The sequence below is a fragment of the Semicossyphus pulcher genome, unplaced genomic scaffold (assembly GCF_022749685.1).
Source record: "Semicossyphus pulcher isolate SPU_LCO1_2020_fin unplaced genomic scaffold, fSemPul1.0.p SCAF_21, whole genome shotgun sequence".
Classification (NCBI taxonomy): Eukaryota; Metazoa; Chordata; class Actinopteri; order Labriformes; family Labridae; genus Semicossyphus; species Semicossyphus pulcher.
The window spans coordinates 21,257,726-21,277,280 of record NW_027211695.1 but is presented as its reverse complement, the minus strand read 5'-3'; the positions used below and the strand labels follow the sequence as shown (position 1 = coordinate 21,277,280).

Sequence of the window (19,555 nt, the reverse complement as noted above, 5' to 3'; positions counted from 1 at the left end):
TTGGTAAGTAAACATGTTAATAGATTAATCTACTTGTTTCCCTCCAGTTATTAAAAATTCTGGGCAGTGCACCTTCTAATATTTCCCTTTTGTCATCCAACACTGATTTTCATTGCCTGTAGACTCAACAACTAGTGAACCAACAACAATTAGCCAGCCAACTACAACTAGTGGGCCAACAACAACTAGTGGGCAAACAACAACTAGTGGGCCAACAACAAATAGTGGGCCAACAACAATTAGCCTGCCAAAAACAACTAGTGGGCCAACTACAACTACTGGGCCAACAACAACTGGTGGGCCAACAACAACTAGTGGGCCAACAACAACTAGAAGGCCAACAACAAGTACTGGGCCAACAACAACTGGTGGGCCAACAACAACTAGTGGGCCAACAACAACTAGAAGGCCAACAACAAGTAGTGGGCCAACAACAACTAGTGGGTCAACAACAACTAGTGGGCAAACAACAACTACTGGGCCGACAACAACTAGTGGGCCAACAACAACTACTGGGCCAACAACAACTGGTGGGCCAACAACAACTAGTGGGCAAACAACAACTAGAAGGCCAACAACAAGTACTGGGCCAACAACAACTAGTGGGCCAACAACAACTAGTGGGCAAACAACAACTACTGGGCCGACAACTAGTGGGCAAACAACAACTACTGGGCCGACAACAACTAGAGGGCCAACAACTACGCCTGTAGTCCCTGAAGCTCCCTCACCAGTTGTGGTCCTGGCAGTAACTTTGGAAGAGCCATTCGTAGAAGAATTCAACAACCGCAGTAGTACAGAATTCAGAGATCTTGTAACACGACTGGTCTTTTTGGTGCGTGCAACTTTATTGAACCTTTTGATGTGATCTATAGTGCATGGTCTAAACTGCACTACTATGTATAATTTCATTCACAAAGACCAAACTTAACTCAATCTAAGTTGGCTGTGTTAAGTAAACGTGCCATTGTGTTTGATTCAATTTGAAAACCATTTCTATTTAACCATGCTTTATATTTGTCTTCTTTTTCTTCACAGTGCGACTTCATCTTCAGAGAGAGATTTGGGCCTGTATTCATCGGCACCTCTGTCAACGAATTACGGTAATCTTAAATGTTTTGCAAGTCTCATACTAAAACTGCATCATGTCAGTACTAGAAAACTACCTTGTGAGAAATAGTTAAATTCATTGACATAATTCAATGTGAATTAGCTCTGAAAGTGTAAATCATGGTCATTTGGTTACAATGTGCGTTTCGATAGGAGGTCGGAAATGGGAAGCGTCAGTGCAGAGGTGGAGCTGGAGTTCAACAGCACAGCATCACCCGATCAAATTCCACAGGCTGACAATGTTGTAGATATCTTAAAAAAGAGTGTGGAAAACAGCAGCAACACTTCCAACCTCACAATTGATACCAAGTCCATCAAAGTTATTGGTAAGTAAACATGTTAATAGATTAATCTACTTGTTTCCCTCCAGTTATTAAAAATTCTGGGCAGTGCACCTTCTAATATTTCCCTTTTGTCATCCAACACTGATTTTCATTGCCTGTAGACTCAACAACTAGTGAACCAACAACAATTAGCCAGCCAACTACAACTAGTGGGCCAACAACAACTAGTGGGCAAACAACAACTAGTGGGCCAACAACAAATAGTGGGCCAACAACAATTAGCCTGCCAAAAACAACTAGTGGGCCAACTACAACTACTGGGCCAACAACAACTGGTGGGCCAACAACAACTAGTGGGCCAACAACAACTAGAAGGCCAACAACAAGTACTGGGCCAACAACAACTGGTGGGCCAACAACAACTAGTGGGCCAACAACAACTAGAAGGCCAACAACAAGTAGTGGGCCAACAACAACTAGTGGGCCAACAACAACTAGTGGGTCAACAACAACTATTGGGCAAACAACAACTACTGGGCCGACAACAACTAGTGGGCCAACAACAACTACTGGGCCAACAACAACTGGTGGGCCAACAACAACTAGTGGGCAAACAACAACTAGAAGGCCAACAACAAGTACTGGGCCAACAACAACTAGTGGGCCAACAACAACTAGTGGGCAAACAACAACTACTGGGCCGACAACAACTAGTGGGCAAACAACAACTACTGGGCCGACAACAACTAGAGGGCCAACAACTACGCCTGTAGTCCCTGAAGCTCCCTCACCAGTTGTGGTCCTGGCAGTAACTTTGGAAGAGCCATTCGCAGAAGAATTCAACAACCGCAGTAGTACAGAATTCAGAGATCTTGTAACACGACTGGTCTTTTTGGTGCGTGCAACTTTATTGAACCTTTTGATGTGATCTATAGTGCATGGTCTAAACTGCACTACTATGTATAATTTCATTCACAAAGACCAAACTTAACTCAATCTAAGTTGGCTGTGTTAAGTAAACGTGCCATTGTGTTTGATTCAATTTGAAAACCATTTCTATTTAACCATGCTTTATATTTGTCTTCTTTTTCTTCACAGTGCGACTTCATCTTCAGAGAGAGATTTGGGCCTGTATTCATCGGCACCTCTGTCAACGAATTACGGTAATCTTAAATGTTTTGCAAGTCTCATACTAAAACTGCATCATGTCAGTACTAGAAAACTACCTTGTGAGAAATAGTTAAATTCATTGACATAATTCAATGTGAATTAGCTCTGAAAGTGTAAATCATGGTCATTTGGTTACAATGTGCGTTTCGATAGGAGGTCGGAAATGGGAAGCGTCAGTGCAGAGGTGGAGCTGGAGTTCAACAGCACAGCATCACCCGATCAAATTCCACAGGCTGACAATGTTGTAGATATCTTAAAAAAGAGTGTGGAAAACAGCAGCAACACTTCCAACCTCACAATTGATACCAAGTCCATCAAAGTTATTGGTAAGTAAACATGTTAATAGATTAATCTACTTGTTTCCCTCCAGTTATTAAAAATTCTGGGCAGTGCACCTTCTAATATTTCCCTTTTGTCATCCAACACTGATTTTCATTGCCTGTAGACTCAACAACTAGTGAACCAACAACAATTAGCCAGCCAACTACAACTAGTGGGCCAACAACAACTAGTGGGCAAACAACAACTAGTGGGCCAACAACAAATAGTGGGCCAACAACAATTAGCCTGCCAAAAACAACTAGTGGGCCAACTACAACTACTGGGCCAACAACAACTGGTGGGCCAACAACAACTAGTGGGCCAACAACAACTAGAAGGCCAACAACAAGTACTGGGCCAACAACAACTGGTGGGCCAACAACAACTAGTGGGCCAACAACAACTAGAAGGCCAACAACAAGTAGTGGGCCAACAACAACTAGTGGGTCAACAACAACTAGTGGGCAAACAACAACTACTGGGCCGACAACAACTAGTGGGCCAACAACAACTACTGGGCCAACAACAACTGGTGGGCCAACAACAACTAGTGGGCAAACAACAACTAGAAGGCCAACAACAAGTACTGGGCCAACAACAACTAGTGGGCCAACAACAACTATTGGGCAAACAACAACTACTGGGCCGACAACTAGTGGGCAAACAACTACTGGGCCGACAACAACTAGAGGGCCAACAACTACGCCTGTAGTCCCTGAAGCTCCCTCACCAGTTGTGGTTCTGGCAGTAACTTTGGAAGAGCCATTCGCAGAAGAATTCAACAACCGCAGTAGTACAGAATTCAGAGATCTTGTAACACGACTGGTCTTTTTGGTGCGTGCAACTTTATTGAACCTTTTGATGTGATCTATAGTGCATGGTCTAAACTGCACTACTATGTATAATTTCATTCACAAAGACCAAACTTAACTCAATCTAAGTTGGCTGTGTTAAGTAAACGTGCCATTGTGTTTGATTCAATTTGAAAACCATTTCTATTTAACCATGCTTTATATTTGTCTTCTTTTTCTTCACAGTGCGACTTCATCTTCAGAGAGAGATTTGGGCCTGTATTCATCGGCACCTCTGTCAACGAATTACGGTAATCTTAAATGTTTTGCAAGTCTCATACTAAAACTGCATCATGTCAGTACTAGAAAACTACCTTGTGAGAAATAGTTAAATTCATTGACATAATTCAATGTGAATTAGCTCTGAAAGTGTAAATCATGGTCATTTGGTTACAATGTGCGTTTCGATAGGAGGTCGGAAATGGGAAGCGTCAGTGCAGAGGTGGAGCTGGAGTTCAACAGCACAGCATCACCCGATCAAATTCCACAGGCTGACAATGTTGTAGATATCTTAAAAAAGAGTGTGGAAAACAGCAGCAACACTTCCAACCTCACAATTGATACCAAGTCCATCAAAGTTATTGGTAAGTAAACATGTTAATAGATTAATCTACTTGTTTCCCTCCAGTTATTAAAAATTCTGGGCAGTGCACCTTCTAATATTTCCCTTTTGTCATCCAACACTGATTTTCATTGCCTGTAGACTCAACAACTAGTGAACCAACAACAATTAGCCAGCCAACTACAACTAGTGGGCCAACAACAACTAGTGGGCAAACAACAACTAGTGGGCCAACAACAAATAGTGGGCCAACAACAATTAGCCTGCCAAAAACAACTAGTGGGCCAACTACAACTACTGGGCCAACAACAACTGGTGGGCCAACAACAACTAGTGGGCCAACAACAACTAGAAGGCCAACAACAAGTACTGGGCCAACAACAACTGGTGGGCCAACAACAACTAGTGGGCCAACAACAACTAGAAGGCCAACAACAAGTAGTGGGCCAACAACAACTAGTGGGCCAACAACAACTAGTGGGTCAACAACAACTAGTGGGCAAACAACAACTACTGGGCCGACAACAACTAGTGGGCCAACAACAACTACTGGGCCAACAACAACTGGTGGGCCAACAACAACTAGTGGGCAAACAACAACTAGAAGGCCAACAACAAGTACTGGGCCAACAACAACTAGTGGGCCAACAACAACTAGTGGGCAAACAACAACTACTGGGCCGACAACAACTAGTGGGCAAACAACAACTACTGGGCCGACAACAACTAGAGGGCCAACAACTACGCCTGTAGTCCCTGAAGCTCCCTCACCAGTTGTGGTCCTGGCAGTAACTTTGGAAGAGCCATTCGCAGAAGAATTCAACAACCGCAGTAGTACAGAATTCAGAGATCTTGTAACACGACTGGTCTTTTTGGTGCGTGCAACTTTATTGAACCTTTTGATGTGATCTATAGTGCATGGTCTAAACTGCACTACTATGTATAATTTCATTCACAAAGACCAAACTTAACTCAATCTAAGTTGGCTGTGTTAAGTAAACGTGCCATTGTGTTTGATTCAATTTGAAAACCATTTCTATTTAACCATGCTTTATATTTGTCTTCTTTTTCTTCACAGTGCGACTTCATCTTCAGAGAGAGATTTGGGCCTGTATTCATCGGCACCTCTGTCAACGAATTACGGTAATCTTAAATGTTTTGCAAGTCTCATACTAAAACTGCATCATGTCAGTACTAGAAAACTACCTTGTGAGAAATAGTTAAATTCATTGACATAATTCAATGTGAATTAGCTCTGAAAGTGTAAATCATGGTCATTTGGTTACAATGTGCGTTTCGATAGGAGGTCGGAAATGGGAAGCGTCAGTGCAGAGGTGGAGCTGGAGTTCAACAGCACAGCATCACCCGATCAAATTCCACAGGCTGACAATGTTGTAGATATCTTAAAAAAGAGTGTGGAAAACAGCAGCAACACTTCCAACCTCACAATTGATACCAAGTCCATCAAAGTTATTGGTAAGTAAACATGTTAATAGATTAATCTACTTGTTTCCCTCCAGTTATTAAAAATTCTGGGCAGTGCACCTTCTAATATTTCCCTTTTGTCATCCAACACTGATTTTCATTGCCTGTAGACTCAACAACTAGTGAACCAACAACAATTAGCCAGCCAACTACAACTAGTGGGCCAACAACAACTAGTGGGCAAACAACAACTAGTGGGCCAACAACAAATAGTGGGCCAACAACAATTAGCCTGCCAAAAACAACTAGTGGGCCAACTACAACTACTGGGCCAACAACAACTGGTGGGCCAACAACAACTAGTGGGCCAACAACAACTAGAAGGCCAACAACAAGTACTGGGCCAACAACAACTGGTGGGCCAACAACAACTAGTGGGCCAACAACAACTAGAAGGCCAACAACAAGTAGTGGGCCAACAACAACTAGTGGGCCAACAACAACTAGTGGGTCAACAACAACTAGTGGGCAAACAACAACTACTGGGCCGACAACAACTAGTGGGCCAACAACAACTACTGGGCCAACAACAACTGGTGGGCCAACAACAACTAGTGGGCAAACAACAACTAGAAGGCCAACAACAAGTACTGGGCCAACAACAACTAGTGGGCCAACAACAACTAGTGGGCAAACAACAACTACTGGGCCGACAACAACTAGTGGGCAAACAACAACTACTGGGCCGACAACAACTAGAGGGCCAACAACTACGCCTGTAGTCCCTGAAGCTCCCTCACCAGTTGTGGTCCTGGCAGTAACTTTGGAAGAGCCATTCGCAGAAGAATTCAACAACCGCAGTAGTACAGAATTCAGAGATCTTGTAACACGACTGGTCTTTTTGGTGCGTGCAACTTTATTGAACCTTTTGATGTGATCTATAGTGCATGGTCTAAACTGCACTACTATGTATAATTTCATTCACAAAGACCAAACTTAACTCAATCTAAGTTGGCTGTGTTAAGTAAACGTGCCATTGTGTTTGATTCAATTTGAAAACCATTTCTATTTAACCATGCTTTATATTTGTCTTCTTTTTCTTCACAGTGCGACTTCATCTTCAGAGAGAGATTTGGGCCTGTATTCATCGGCACCTCTGTCAACGAATTACGGTAATCTTAAATGTTTTGCAAGTCTCATACTAAAACTGCATCATGTCAGTACTAGAAAACTACCTTGTGAGAAATAGTTAAATTCATTGACATAATTCAATGTGAATTAGCTCTGAAAGTGTAAATCATGGTCATTTGGTTACAATGTGCGTTTCGATAGGAGGTCGGAAATGGGAAGCGTCAGTGCAGAGGTGGAGCTGGAGTTCAACAGCACAGCATCACCCGATCAAATTCCACAGGCTGACAATGTTGTAGATATCTTAAAAAAGAGTGTGGAAAACAGCAGCAACACTTCCAACCTCACAATTGATACCAAGTCCATCAAAGTTATTGGTAAGTAAACATGTTAATAGATTAATCTACTTGTTTCCCTCCAGTTATTAAAAATTCTGGGCAGTGCACCTTCTAATATTTCCCTTTTGTCATCCAACACTGATTTTCATTGCCTGTAGACTCAACAACTAGTGAACCAACAACAAATAGCCAGCCAACAAAATCTAGCCAGCCAACTACAACTAGTGGGCCAACAACAACTAAAAGGCCAACAACAAGTACTGGGCCAACAACGGCTAGCGGGCCAACAACTAGCGGGCCAACAACAACTAGTGAGCCAACAACAACTAGTGGGCCAACAACAACTAGTGGGCCAACAACAACTAGAAGGCCAACAACAACTAGTGGTCCAACAACAACAACAGCCACTTCAACAACTGCTCCACCAAGAACAAAAACAGCTACTGGAACAACAGCCGCTTCAAGAACAGCTGCTCCAACAACAGCAGCTCAGGCAACAAAAGCCACTGCGACAACACAAACAACAGTTACTCCAACAACAGTTGCTTCAACAACAATTCCAAAAACAACAGCTGCTCCAACACCGACCACTGCAGGACCAACTACTGTTGCACCGCAGATTGCCAGACCCTCAACAATAAATGTGATATTCCGATCTGTTGAAGAACCATTTTCGATAGAATTGCTGAACACATCGTCTTCAGCTTTTAAAAAACGATCTTCAATGATAAAAGAACAGGTAAGTTAACTCTTCAATAAAATCTGCATACACTCACTGACTGCTCCTTCTCAATTAACTTTAGCTAACAATGTAATGTAAAGAAACTTGATGTGCATTAGCTACATAGCTTTATGTGGCCTGTCTCCTCATTGTTTTTCCAAAGCAAGTAATTTGTTGCATTGGAACCAAGATGTTATGTTATGTTATGTTATGATGTTAATATCAGACAATTCACACACGCGTAAGTAATATCCCTTGACTGGTTTTTAAATATTTTCTGATGGTGCTACAAAATTAATACACAGTTTACTTTTCTAATGCAAAATAAGGAGAAATAAAATATAAATACAATTTATTTTCTGTTTCTACAGCTTCAACCTAGGTTCCAAAGTGCATTCCCATCCTCCTTCAAGTCTTTGGAAGTAGTTCAATTCAGGTAATTTTTCAAGACATTGTCTTGACAATGTTACATTGTAAGAGTTGTGACCTGAATCACATATTTAAAAAATGTTTTCTTCTTCTGCAGAAATGGATCAATTATCAACAAAATAAAAATTACATTTGAAAACACATCTGTCCCTAATAACACTCAGATTGCGAGTTTTATGCAAAACGCAGCTTCAGAAGTTGTAGGCTTTGACGTAGAAAGAACCTCCATCATCGTAACAACAACAACAGCTGCTCCAACAACAGCCTCCCCAACTACAACAGCTACTCAAACAACCACTCCAGCAACAACACCTACTAAGACAACAACAGCCACTCCAGCAACAACGACAGCTGCACTAACAACAGCCTCTAAAATGACAACAACTCCAAAGACCACAACAGTAGCTCCAATAACAAAAATGACAGGTGCCCCAACAACAGCAGCAACTCCAACAGCTGCTCCATCAACAACAGCAGCTCCAAAAACAACAACCTCTCCAACGACCACCACAACAACCGCTCCAGCAATAACATCTGCTCAGACGACAAAAGCCACTCCAGCAACAACAACGACTGCTGCACGAACAACAGCAGCCTCTATAATGACGACAATCACAACAGCAGCTAAAACATCAGAGACGACAGATGCCCGAACAACAGCTGCTCCATCAACAACAGCAGCCCCAACAACAGCTGCTGCAACTACAACATCAGCTGTTCCAAGAACAACAACAACAGCAACTTCAACAAGAGCAACAGTCGCTTTGACGACAACAGCTACTCGAACAACAGCAACAGGTACTCTGACAAGAAGCGCCCCTCCAACAACAATAACAGCTGCTCCATCAGCAACAATCGCCACTCCAACGACAGTGACACCTACTCAAACAACAACAGCCCCTCCAACAACAACAGTGACAACAACTACAGCTGCTCCAACAACAACACCTGCTCAACCAAACACAACAGCCACTCCAACAACAAACACAACCACTCCAGCAACAACAACAGCTGCACTTACAACAGCAGCCTCTACAAAGACAGCAACAGCAGCTCCAACAACCAAAACAGCCACTCCAGCAACAAATACAACCACTCCAACAACCACAACGACAGCTGCTCCAATAATAACAACTGCAGTACCAATAACAACAACAGTTGCTACGACAACAACAACTGCTCAAAAAACAACAACAGCTGCTAAAACAACAACAACTGCTCCAACAACAGCAGCCCCTCCAACAACCACAACTACAGCTGCACCAACAACAACGGCCACTCCAACAACAACAGTGACACCAAAGTCAACTGCTCCAACGACAACACCTGCTCAAACAAACACAACCGCCAGTCAAACAACAAACACAACCGCTACAGCAACAACAACAGCTGCACTAAGAACAGCAGCCTCTATTATGACAACAACAGCAGCTCCAACAACAACAACTGCTCAAACAACCAAAACAGCCACTCCAGCAACAAAGACAACCACTCCAACAACCACAACAACAGTTGCTACGACAACAACAACTGCTCCAAAGACAACAACTGCTCCAAAGACAACAGCCGCTCCAGCAACCAAAAAAGCCACTCCAGCAACAAATACAACCGCTCCAACAACGACAAAAATGGCTGCTCCAACAACAACAAAGGCCGCTCCAACAACGGTGACACCTACTCAAACAACAACAGCCCCTCCGACAACAACAGTGACAACAACTAGAGCTGCTCAAACAACAACACCTGTTCAAACAAACACAACAGCCACTCCAACAACAAACACAAGCGCTCCAGCAACAAAAACAGCTGCACTAACAACAGCAGCCTCTATAATGACAACAACAGCTGCTCAAACAACAACAACAGCTGCTCAAACAACTAAAACAGCCTCTCCAGCAACAAATACAACCACTCCAACAACCACAACAACAGTTGCTACGACAACAACAACTGCTCCAAAAACAACAGCCGCTCCAGCAACCAAAACAGCCACTCCAGCAACAAATACAACCGCTCCAACAACGACAAAAATGGCTGCTCCAACAACAACAAAGGCCGCTCCAACAACGGTGACACCTACTCAAACAACAACAGCCCCTCCGACAACAACAGTGACAACAACTAGAGCTGCTCAAACAACAACACCTGTTCAAACAAACACAACAGCGACTCCAACAACAAACACAAGCGCTCCAGCAACAAAAACAGCTGCACTAACAACAGCAGCCTCTATTATGACAACAACAGCAGCTCCAACAACAGCTGCTCAAACAACCAAAACAGCCACTCCAGCAACAAAGACAACCACTCCAACAACCACAACAACAGTTGCCACGACAACAACAACTGCTCCAAAGACAACAGCCGCTCCAGCAACCAAAAAAGCCACTCCAGCAACAAATACAACCGCTCCAACAACGACAAAAATGGCTGCTCCAACAACAACAAAGGCCGCTCCAACAACGGTGACACCTACTCAAACAACAACAGCCCCTCCGACAACAACAGTGACAACAACTAGAGCTGCTCAAACAACAACACCTGTTCAAACAAACACAACAGCAAATCCAACAACAAACACAAGCGCTCAAGCAACAAAAACAGCTGCACTAACAACAGCAGCCTCTATTATGACAACAACAGCTGCTCAAACAACTAAAACAGCCACTCCAGCAACAAAGACAATCGCTCCAACAACCACAACGACAGGTGTTCTTACAACAGCAACTGCAGTACCAACAACAACAACAGTTGCTACAACAACAACAACTGCTCCAACAACCACAATAGCTGCTGCAAAAACAACAATAGCTGCTCCAACAACTACAACAGCTGCTCCAATAACAACAACAGCTGCTCCAACAACCAAAACATCCACTCCAGCAACAAATACAACCGCTCCAACAACCACAATGACAACTGCTCCAACAACAACAACAACAACTGCAGAACCAACAACAACAGCTGCTCCAACAACAACCGCTGCACAAACAACAGCTGTTCTAAAAACAACCGCAGTACCAACAACAACAACAGCTGTTGCTGCTGCAACAACAACAACAGCCGCTCACACAACCAAAACAGCCACTCCAGCAACAAATACAACTGCTCCAACAACCACAACGACAGCTGCTCTTACAACAACAACTGCAGTACCAAAAACAACAACAGTTGCTACAACAACCACAACTGCTCCAACAAGAGCCGCTCCAACAACCACAACAGCTGCTGCAAAAACAACAACAGCCGCTCCAACAACTACAACAGCTGCTCCAACAACAACAGCCGCTCACACAACCAAAATAGTCACTCCAGCAACAAATACAACCGGTCCAACAACCACAACGACAGCTGCTCCAGCAACAACTACAGAACCCACAATAACAACAGTTGCTACGACAACAACAACAGCTGCTGCTGCTGCAACAACAACAGCCTATCAAACGACCAAAACAGCCACTCCAGCAACAAATACAACAGCTCCAACAACAACAACGACAGGTGCTCCAACAACAACAACAACAATTGCTACGACCACAACTGCTCCAACAACAACAGCCACTCCAACAACCAAAACAGCCACTCCAGAAACAAATACAACCACTCCAACAACCACAACAACAGTTGCTCCAACTACGACAACAGCCGCTCCAACAACGGTGACACCTGCTCAAACAACAACAGCCCCTCCAACAACAACAGTGACAACAACTACAGCTGCTCCAACAACAACAATAACCGCTCCAGCAACAAAAACTGCTGCACTAACAACAGCAGCCTCTATTATGACAACAACATCAGCTCCAACAACAACAACAGCTGCTCCAACAACAACTGCAGTACCAACAACAACAGTTGCTACGACAAAAACAACATTCACTCCAGCAACAAATACAACCGCTCCAACAACCACAATCACAGCTACTCCAACAACAACAACTGCAGAACCAACAACAACAGCTGCTCCAACAACAACAGCTGCACAAATGACAGCTGCTCCAACAACAACAACTGCAGTACCAACACAAACAGCAGCTGCTCCATCAAAAACAACGGCTGCTCCAACGACAGTGACACCTCCTCAAACAACAACAGCCCCTCCAACAACAAACATAACTGCTCCAGCCACAAACACTGCTGCACTAACAACAGCAGCCTCTATTATGACAACAACATCAGCTCCAACAACAACTACAGCTGCTCCAACAACACCTGCTCAAACGAACACAACAGCCACTCCAATAACAAACACAACCGCTCCAGCAACAACAACAGCTGCACTAAGAACAGCAGCCTCTATAATGACAACAACAGCTGCTGAAACAACCAAAACAGCCACTCCAGCAACAAATACAACAGCTCCAACAACCACAACGACAGGTGCTCCAACAACAACAACAACAACAATTGCTACGACAACAACTGCTCCAACAACAACAGCCACTCCAACAACCAAAACAGCCACTCCAGAAACAAATACAACCACTCCAACAACCACAACAACAGCTGCTCCAACTACAACAACGGCCGCTCCAACAACGGTGACACCTACTCAAACAACAACAGCTCCTCCAACAACAACAGTGACAACAACTACAGCTGCTCCAACAACAACACCTGCTCAAACAAACACAACAGCCACTCCAACAACAAACATAACCGCTCCAGCCACAAAAACTGCTGCACTAACAACAGCAGCCTCTATTATGACAACAACAGCCGCTCCAACAACCACAACAGCTGCTGCAAAAACAACAACAGCCGCTCCAACAACTACAACAGCTGCTCCAATAACAACAGCCGCTCCAACAACCAAAACATCCACTCCAGCAACAAATACAACCGCTCCAACAACCATAATAACAGCTGCTCCAACAACAACAACTGCAAAAACGACAGCTGCAGTACCAACAATAAAAAAAGTTGCTACAACAAGAACAACAGCTGCTGCAAGAACAACAACAGCCGCTCACACAACCAAAATAGCCACTCCAGCAACAAATACAACCGGTCCAACAACCACAACGACAGCTGCTCCAACAACAACTACAGAACCCACAATAACAGTTGCTACGACAACAACAACAGCTGCTGCTGCTGCAACAACAACAGCCGATCAAACAACCAAAACAGCCACTCCAACAACAATCACAACCGCTCCAACAACAAAAACAACTGCACTAACAACAGCAGCCTCTATCATGACAACAACAGCTGCTCCAACAACAACCACAACTGCTCAAACAACCAGAACAGCAACTCAGGCAACAACAGTGACAACAACTTCAACTGCTCCAACGACAACACCTGCTAAAACAAACACAACAGCCACTCCAGCAACAAATACAACAGCTCCAACAACAACAACTGCTCCAACAACAACAGCCGCTCCAACAACCAAAACAGCCACTCCAGCAACAAATACAACCGCTCCAACAACCACAACAGCTGCTCCAACAACAACAACGGCCGCTCAAACAACGGTGACACCTACTCAAGCAACAACAGCCCCTCTAAGAACAACAGTGAAAACAACTACAGCTGCTCCAACGACAACACCTGCTCAAACAAACACAACAGCCACTCCAACAACAACCACAACCGCTCCAGTAACAACAGCTGCACTAAGAACAGCAGCCTCTATAATGACAACAACAGCTGCTCAAACAACAAAAACAGCCACTCCAGCAACAAATACAACCGCTCCAACAACCACAACAACAGCTGCTCCAACAACAACAACGGCCGCTCCAACAACGGTGACACCTACTCAAGCAAAAACAGCCCCTCTAAGAACAACAGTGACAACAACGACAGCTGCTCCATCAACAACAACTGCAGTGCCAACAACAACAACAGTTGCTACAACAACAACAGCTGCTGCTGCTGCAAAAACAACAACAGCCACTCCAACAACTACAACAGCTGCTCCAATAACAACAACAGTTGCTACGACAACAACTGCTCCAACAACAACAGCCACTCCAACATCCAAAACAGCCACTCCAGAAACAAATACAACCGCTCCAACAACCACAACAACAGCTGCTCCAACTACAACAACTGCCGCTCCAACAACGGTGACACCTACTCAAACAACAACAGCTCCTCCAACAACAACAGTGACAACAACTACAGCTGCTCCAACAACAACACCTGCTCAAACAAACACAACAGCCACTCCAACAACAAACATAACCGCTCCAGCCACAAAAACTGCTGCACTAACAACAGCAGCCTCTATTATGACAACAACATCAGCTCCAACAACAACAACAGCTGCTCCAACAACAACTGCAGTACCAACAACAACAACAGTTGCTACGACAACAACAACATTCACTCCAGCAACAAATACAACCGCTCCAACAACCACAATCACAGCTACTCCAACAACAACAACTGCAGAACCAACAACAACAGCTGCACAAATGACAGCTGCTCCAACAACAACAACTGCAGTACCAACAAAAACAGCAGCTGCTCCATCAAAAACAACGGCTGCTCCAACGACAGTGACACCTCCTCAAACAACAGCCCCTCCAACAACAAACATAACTGCTCCAGCCACAAACACTGCTGCACTAACAACAGCAGCCTCTATTATGACAACAACATCAGCTCCAACAACAACTACAGCTGCTCCAACAACACCTGCTCAAACGAACACAACAGCCACTCCAATAACAAACACAACCGCTCCAGCAACAACAACAGCTGCACTAAGAACAGCAGCCTCTATAATGACAACAACAGCTGCTGAAACAACCAAAACAGCCACTCCAGAAACAAATACAACCACTCCAACAACCACAACAACAGCTGCTCCAACTACGACAACAGCCGCTTCAACAACGGTGACACCTGCTCAAACAACAACAGCCCCTCCAACAACAACAGTGACAACAACCACAACGACAGCTGCTCCAACAACAACAACTGCAGTACCAACAACAACAACAGTTGCTACGACAACAACTGCTCCAACAACAACAGCCACACCAACAACCAAAACAGCCGCTCCAGAAACAAATACAACCGCTCCAACAACCACAACAACAGCTGCTTCAACAACAACAGTGACAACAAAGTCAACTTCTCCAACGACAATTCCTGCTCAACCAAACACAACAGCCACTCCAACAACAAACACAACCGCTCCAGCAACAACAACAGCTGCACAAAGAACAGCAGCCTCTATAATGACAACAACAGCTGCTGAAACAACTAAAACAGCCACTCCAGCAACAAATACAACAGCTCCAACAACCACAATGACAGGTGCTCCAACAACAACAACTGCAGTACCAACAACAACAACAGTTGCTACGACAACAACTGCTCCAACAACAACAGCCACTCCAACAATCAAAACAGCCACTCCAGAAACAAATACAACCACTCCAACAACCACAACAACAGCTGCTCCAACTACAACAACGGCCGCTCCAACAACGGTGACACCTACTCAAACAACAACAGCCCCTCCAACAACAACAGTGACAACAACTACAGCTGCTCCAACAACAACAATAACCGCTCCAGCCACAAAAACTGCTGCACTAACAACAGCAGCCTCTATTATGACAACAACATCAGCTCCAACAACAACAACAGCTGCTCCAACAACAACTGCAGTACCAACAACAACAACAGTTGCTACGACAACAACAACATTCACTCCAGCAACAAATACAACCGCTCCAACAACCACAATCACAGCTACTCCAACAACAACAACTGCAGAACCAACAACAACAGCTGCTCCAACAACAACAGCTGCACAAATGACAGCTGCTCCAACAACAACAACTGCAGTACCAACACAAACAGCAGCTGCTCCATCAAAAACAACGGCTGCTCCAACGACAGTGACACCTCCTCAAACAACAACAGCCCCTCCAACAACAAACATAACTGCTCCAGCCACAAACACTGCTGCACTAACAACAGCAGCCTCTATTATGACAACAACATCAGCTCCAACAACAACTACAGCTGCTCCAACAACACCTGCTCAAACGAACACAACAGCCACTCCAATAACAAACACAACCGCTCCAGCAACAACAACAGCTGCACTAAGAACAGCAGCCTCTATAATGACAACAACAGCTGCTGAAACAACCAAAACAGCCACTCCAGCAACAAATACAACAGCTCCAACAACCACAACGACAGGTGCTCCAACAACAACAACAACAACAATTGCTACGACAACAACTGCTCCAACAACAACAGCCACTCCAACAACCAAAACAGCCACTGCAGAAACAAATACAACCACTCCAACAACCACAACAACAGCTGCTCCAACTACGACAACAGCCGCTCCAACAACGGTGACACCTGCTCAAACAACAACAGCCCCTCCAACAACAACAGTGACAACAACCACAACGACAGCTGCTCCAACAACAACAACTGCAGTACCAACAACAACAACAGTTGCTACGACAACAACTGCTCCAACAACAACAGCCACTCCAACAACCAAAACAGCCACTCCAGAAACAAATACAACAGCTCCAACAACCACAACGACAGGTGCTCCAACAACAACAACAACAACAATTGCTACGACAACAACTGCTCCAACAACGGTGACACCTGCTCAAACAACAACAGCCCCTCCAACAACAACAGTGACAACAACCACAACGACAGCTGCTCCAACAACAACAACTGCAGTACCAACAACAACAACAGTTGCTACGACAACAACTGCTCCAACAACAACAGCCACTCCAACAACCAAAACAGCCACTCCAGCAACAAATACAACCGCTCCAACAACCACAACAACAGCTGCTCCAACAACAACAGTGACAACAAACTCAACTTCTCCAACGACAATTCCTGCTCAACCAAACACAACAGCCACTCCAACAACAAACACAACCGCTCCAGCAACAACAACAGCTGCACTAAGAACAGCAGCCTCTATAATGACAACAACAGCTGCTGAAACAACTAAAACAGCCACTCCAGCAACAAATACAACAGCTCCAACAACCACAACGACAGGTGCTCCAACAACAACAACTGCAGTACCAACAACAACAACAGTTGCTACGACAACAACTGCTCCAACAACAACAGCCACTCCAACAACCAAAACAGCCACTCCAGAAACAAATACAAGCGCTCCAACAACCACAACAACAGCTGCTCCAACTACAACAACGGCCGCTCCAACAACGGTGACACCTACTCAAACATCAACAGCCCCTCCAACAACAACAGTGACAACAACTACAGCTGCTCCAACAACAACAAAAACCGCTCCAGCCACAAAAACTGCTACACTAACAACTGCCTCTATTATGACAACAACATCAGCTCCAACAACAACAACAGCTGCTCCAACAACAACAACTGCAGTACCAACAACAACAACAGTTGCTACGACAACAACAACTGCTCCAACAACAACAGCCGCTCCAACAACTACAACAGCTGCTCCAACAACAAAAAAATCCACTCCAGCAACAAATACAACCGCTCCAACAACCACAATGACAGCTACTCCAACAACAACAACTGCAGAACCAACAACAACAGCTGCTCCAACAACAACAGCTGCACAAATGACAGCTGCTCCAACAACAACAACTGCAGTACCAACAAAAACAGCAGTTGCTACAACAATGACAGCTGCTCCATCAAAAACAACGGCTGCTCCAACGACAGTGACACCTCCTCAAACAACAACAGTGACAACAATTACAGCTGCTCCAACAACACCTGCTCAAACAAACACAACAGCCACTCCAACAACAAACATAACCGCTCCAGCCACAAAAACTGCTGCACTAACAACAGCAGCCTCTATTATGACAACAACATCAGCTCCAAGAACAACAACAGCTGCTCCAACAACCAAACCAGCCACTTCAGAAACAAAGACAACCGCTCCAACAACCACAGCTGCTCTTACAACGACAACTGTAGTACCAACAACAACAACAGTTGCTACAACAACCACAACTGCTCCAACAACAGCCGCTCCAACAACCACAACAGCTGCTGAAAAAACAACAACAGCCGCTCCAACAACTACAACAGCTGCTCCAACAACAACAACAGCGACTCCAACAACTGCAACAGCTGCTCCAATAACAACAACAACTGCTCCAACAACCAAAACATCCACTCCAGCAACAAATACAACCGATCCAAAAACCACAATGACATCTGCTCCAACAACAACAACTGCTGCTGCTGCAATAACAACAACAGCCGATCAAACAACCAAAACAGCCACTACAGCAACAAACACAGCCGCTCCAACAACCACAAAGACAGCTGCTCCAACAACAACAACGGCAATACCTGCTCAAACAAACACAACAGCCACTCCAACAACAAACATAACCGCTCCAGCCACAAAAACTGCTGCACTAACAACAGCAGCCTCTATTATGACAACAACATCAGCTCCAACAACAGCTGCTCAAACAACCAAACCAGCCACTTCAGAAACAAAGACAACCGCTCCAACAACCACAACGACAGCTGCTCTTACAAAAACAACTGCAGTACCAACAACAACAACAGTTGCTACAACAACCACAACTGCTCCAACAACAGCCGCTCCAACAACCACAACAGCTGCTGCAAAAACAACAACAGCCGCTCCAACAACTACAACAGCTGCTCCAATAACAACAACAGCTGCTCCAACAACCAAAACATCCACTCCAGCAACAAATACAACCGCTCCAACAACCACAATGACATCTGCTCCAACAACAACAACAACTGCAGAACCAACAACAACCGCTGCTCCAACAACAACAGCCGCTCACACAACCAAAACAGCCACTCCAGCAACAAATACAACCGGTCCAACAACCACAACGACAGCTGCTCCGACAACAACTGCAGAACCAACAATAACAACAGATGCTACTACAACAACAACAGCTGCTGCTTCTGCAAGAACAACAACAGCCGCTCACACAACCAAAATAGCCACTCCAGCAACAAATACAACCGGTCCAACAACCACAACGACAGCTGCTCCAACAACAACTGCAGAACCAACAGTTACTACGACAACAACAACAACTGCTGCTGCTGCAATAACAACAACAGCCGATCAAACAACCAAAACAGCCACTACAGCAACAAACACAGCCGCTCCAACAACCACAAAGACAACTGCTCCAACAACAACAACGGCAATACCTGCTCAAACAAACACAACAGCC

General features: G+C 44.6%; 2 protein-coding genes across 2 annotated transcripts in view; both read left to right on the top strand.

Annotated features, from left to right (window-relative positions):
- Positions 1-10,062, top strand: part of LOC138600476 (homeobox protein 2-like) — a 149,195-nt gene extending 139,133 nt beyond the window's left edge. Inside the window, exons 3-4 of the mRNA XM_069671895.1 lie at positions 9,000-9,478; positions 9,644-10,062. Of these exons, the coding sequence (XP_069527996.1) occupies positions 9,000-9,478; positions 9,644-10,062 (898 nt within the window). The remainder of the gene's footprint in view (positions 1-8,999; positions 9,479-9,643) is intronic.
- Positions 10,063-12,729: 2,667 nt separating this feature from the next.
- On the top strand, positions 12,730-15,561 carry LOC138600475 (GATA zinc finger domain-containing protein 14-like; the record flags this gene model as incomplete). Its single annotated transcript, XM_069671894.1, has 4 exons — positions 12,730-12,955; positions 13,685-14,181; positions 14,385-14,419; positions 15,117-15,561. Coding segments are annotated over 4 exons (1,203 nt in total), but the record flags the coding sequence as incomplete, so codon positions are not given.
- Positions 15,562-19,555: the final 3,994 nt, after the last annotated feature.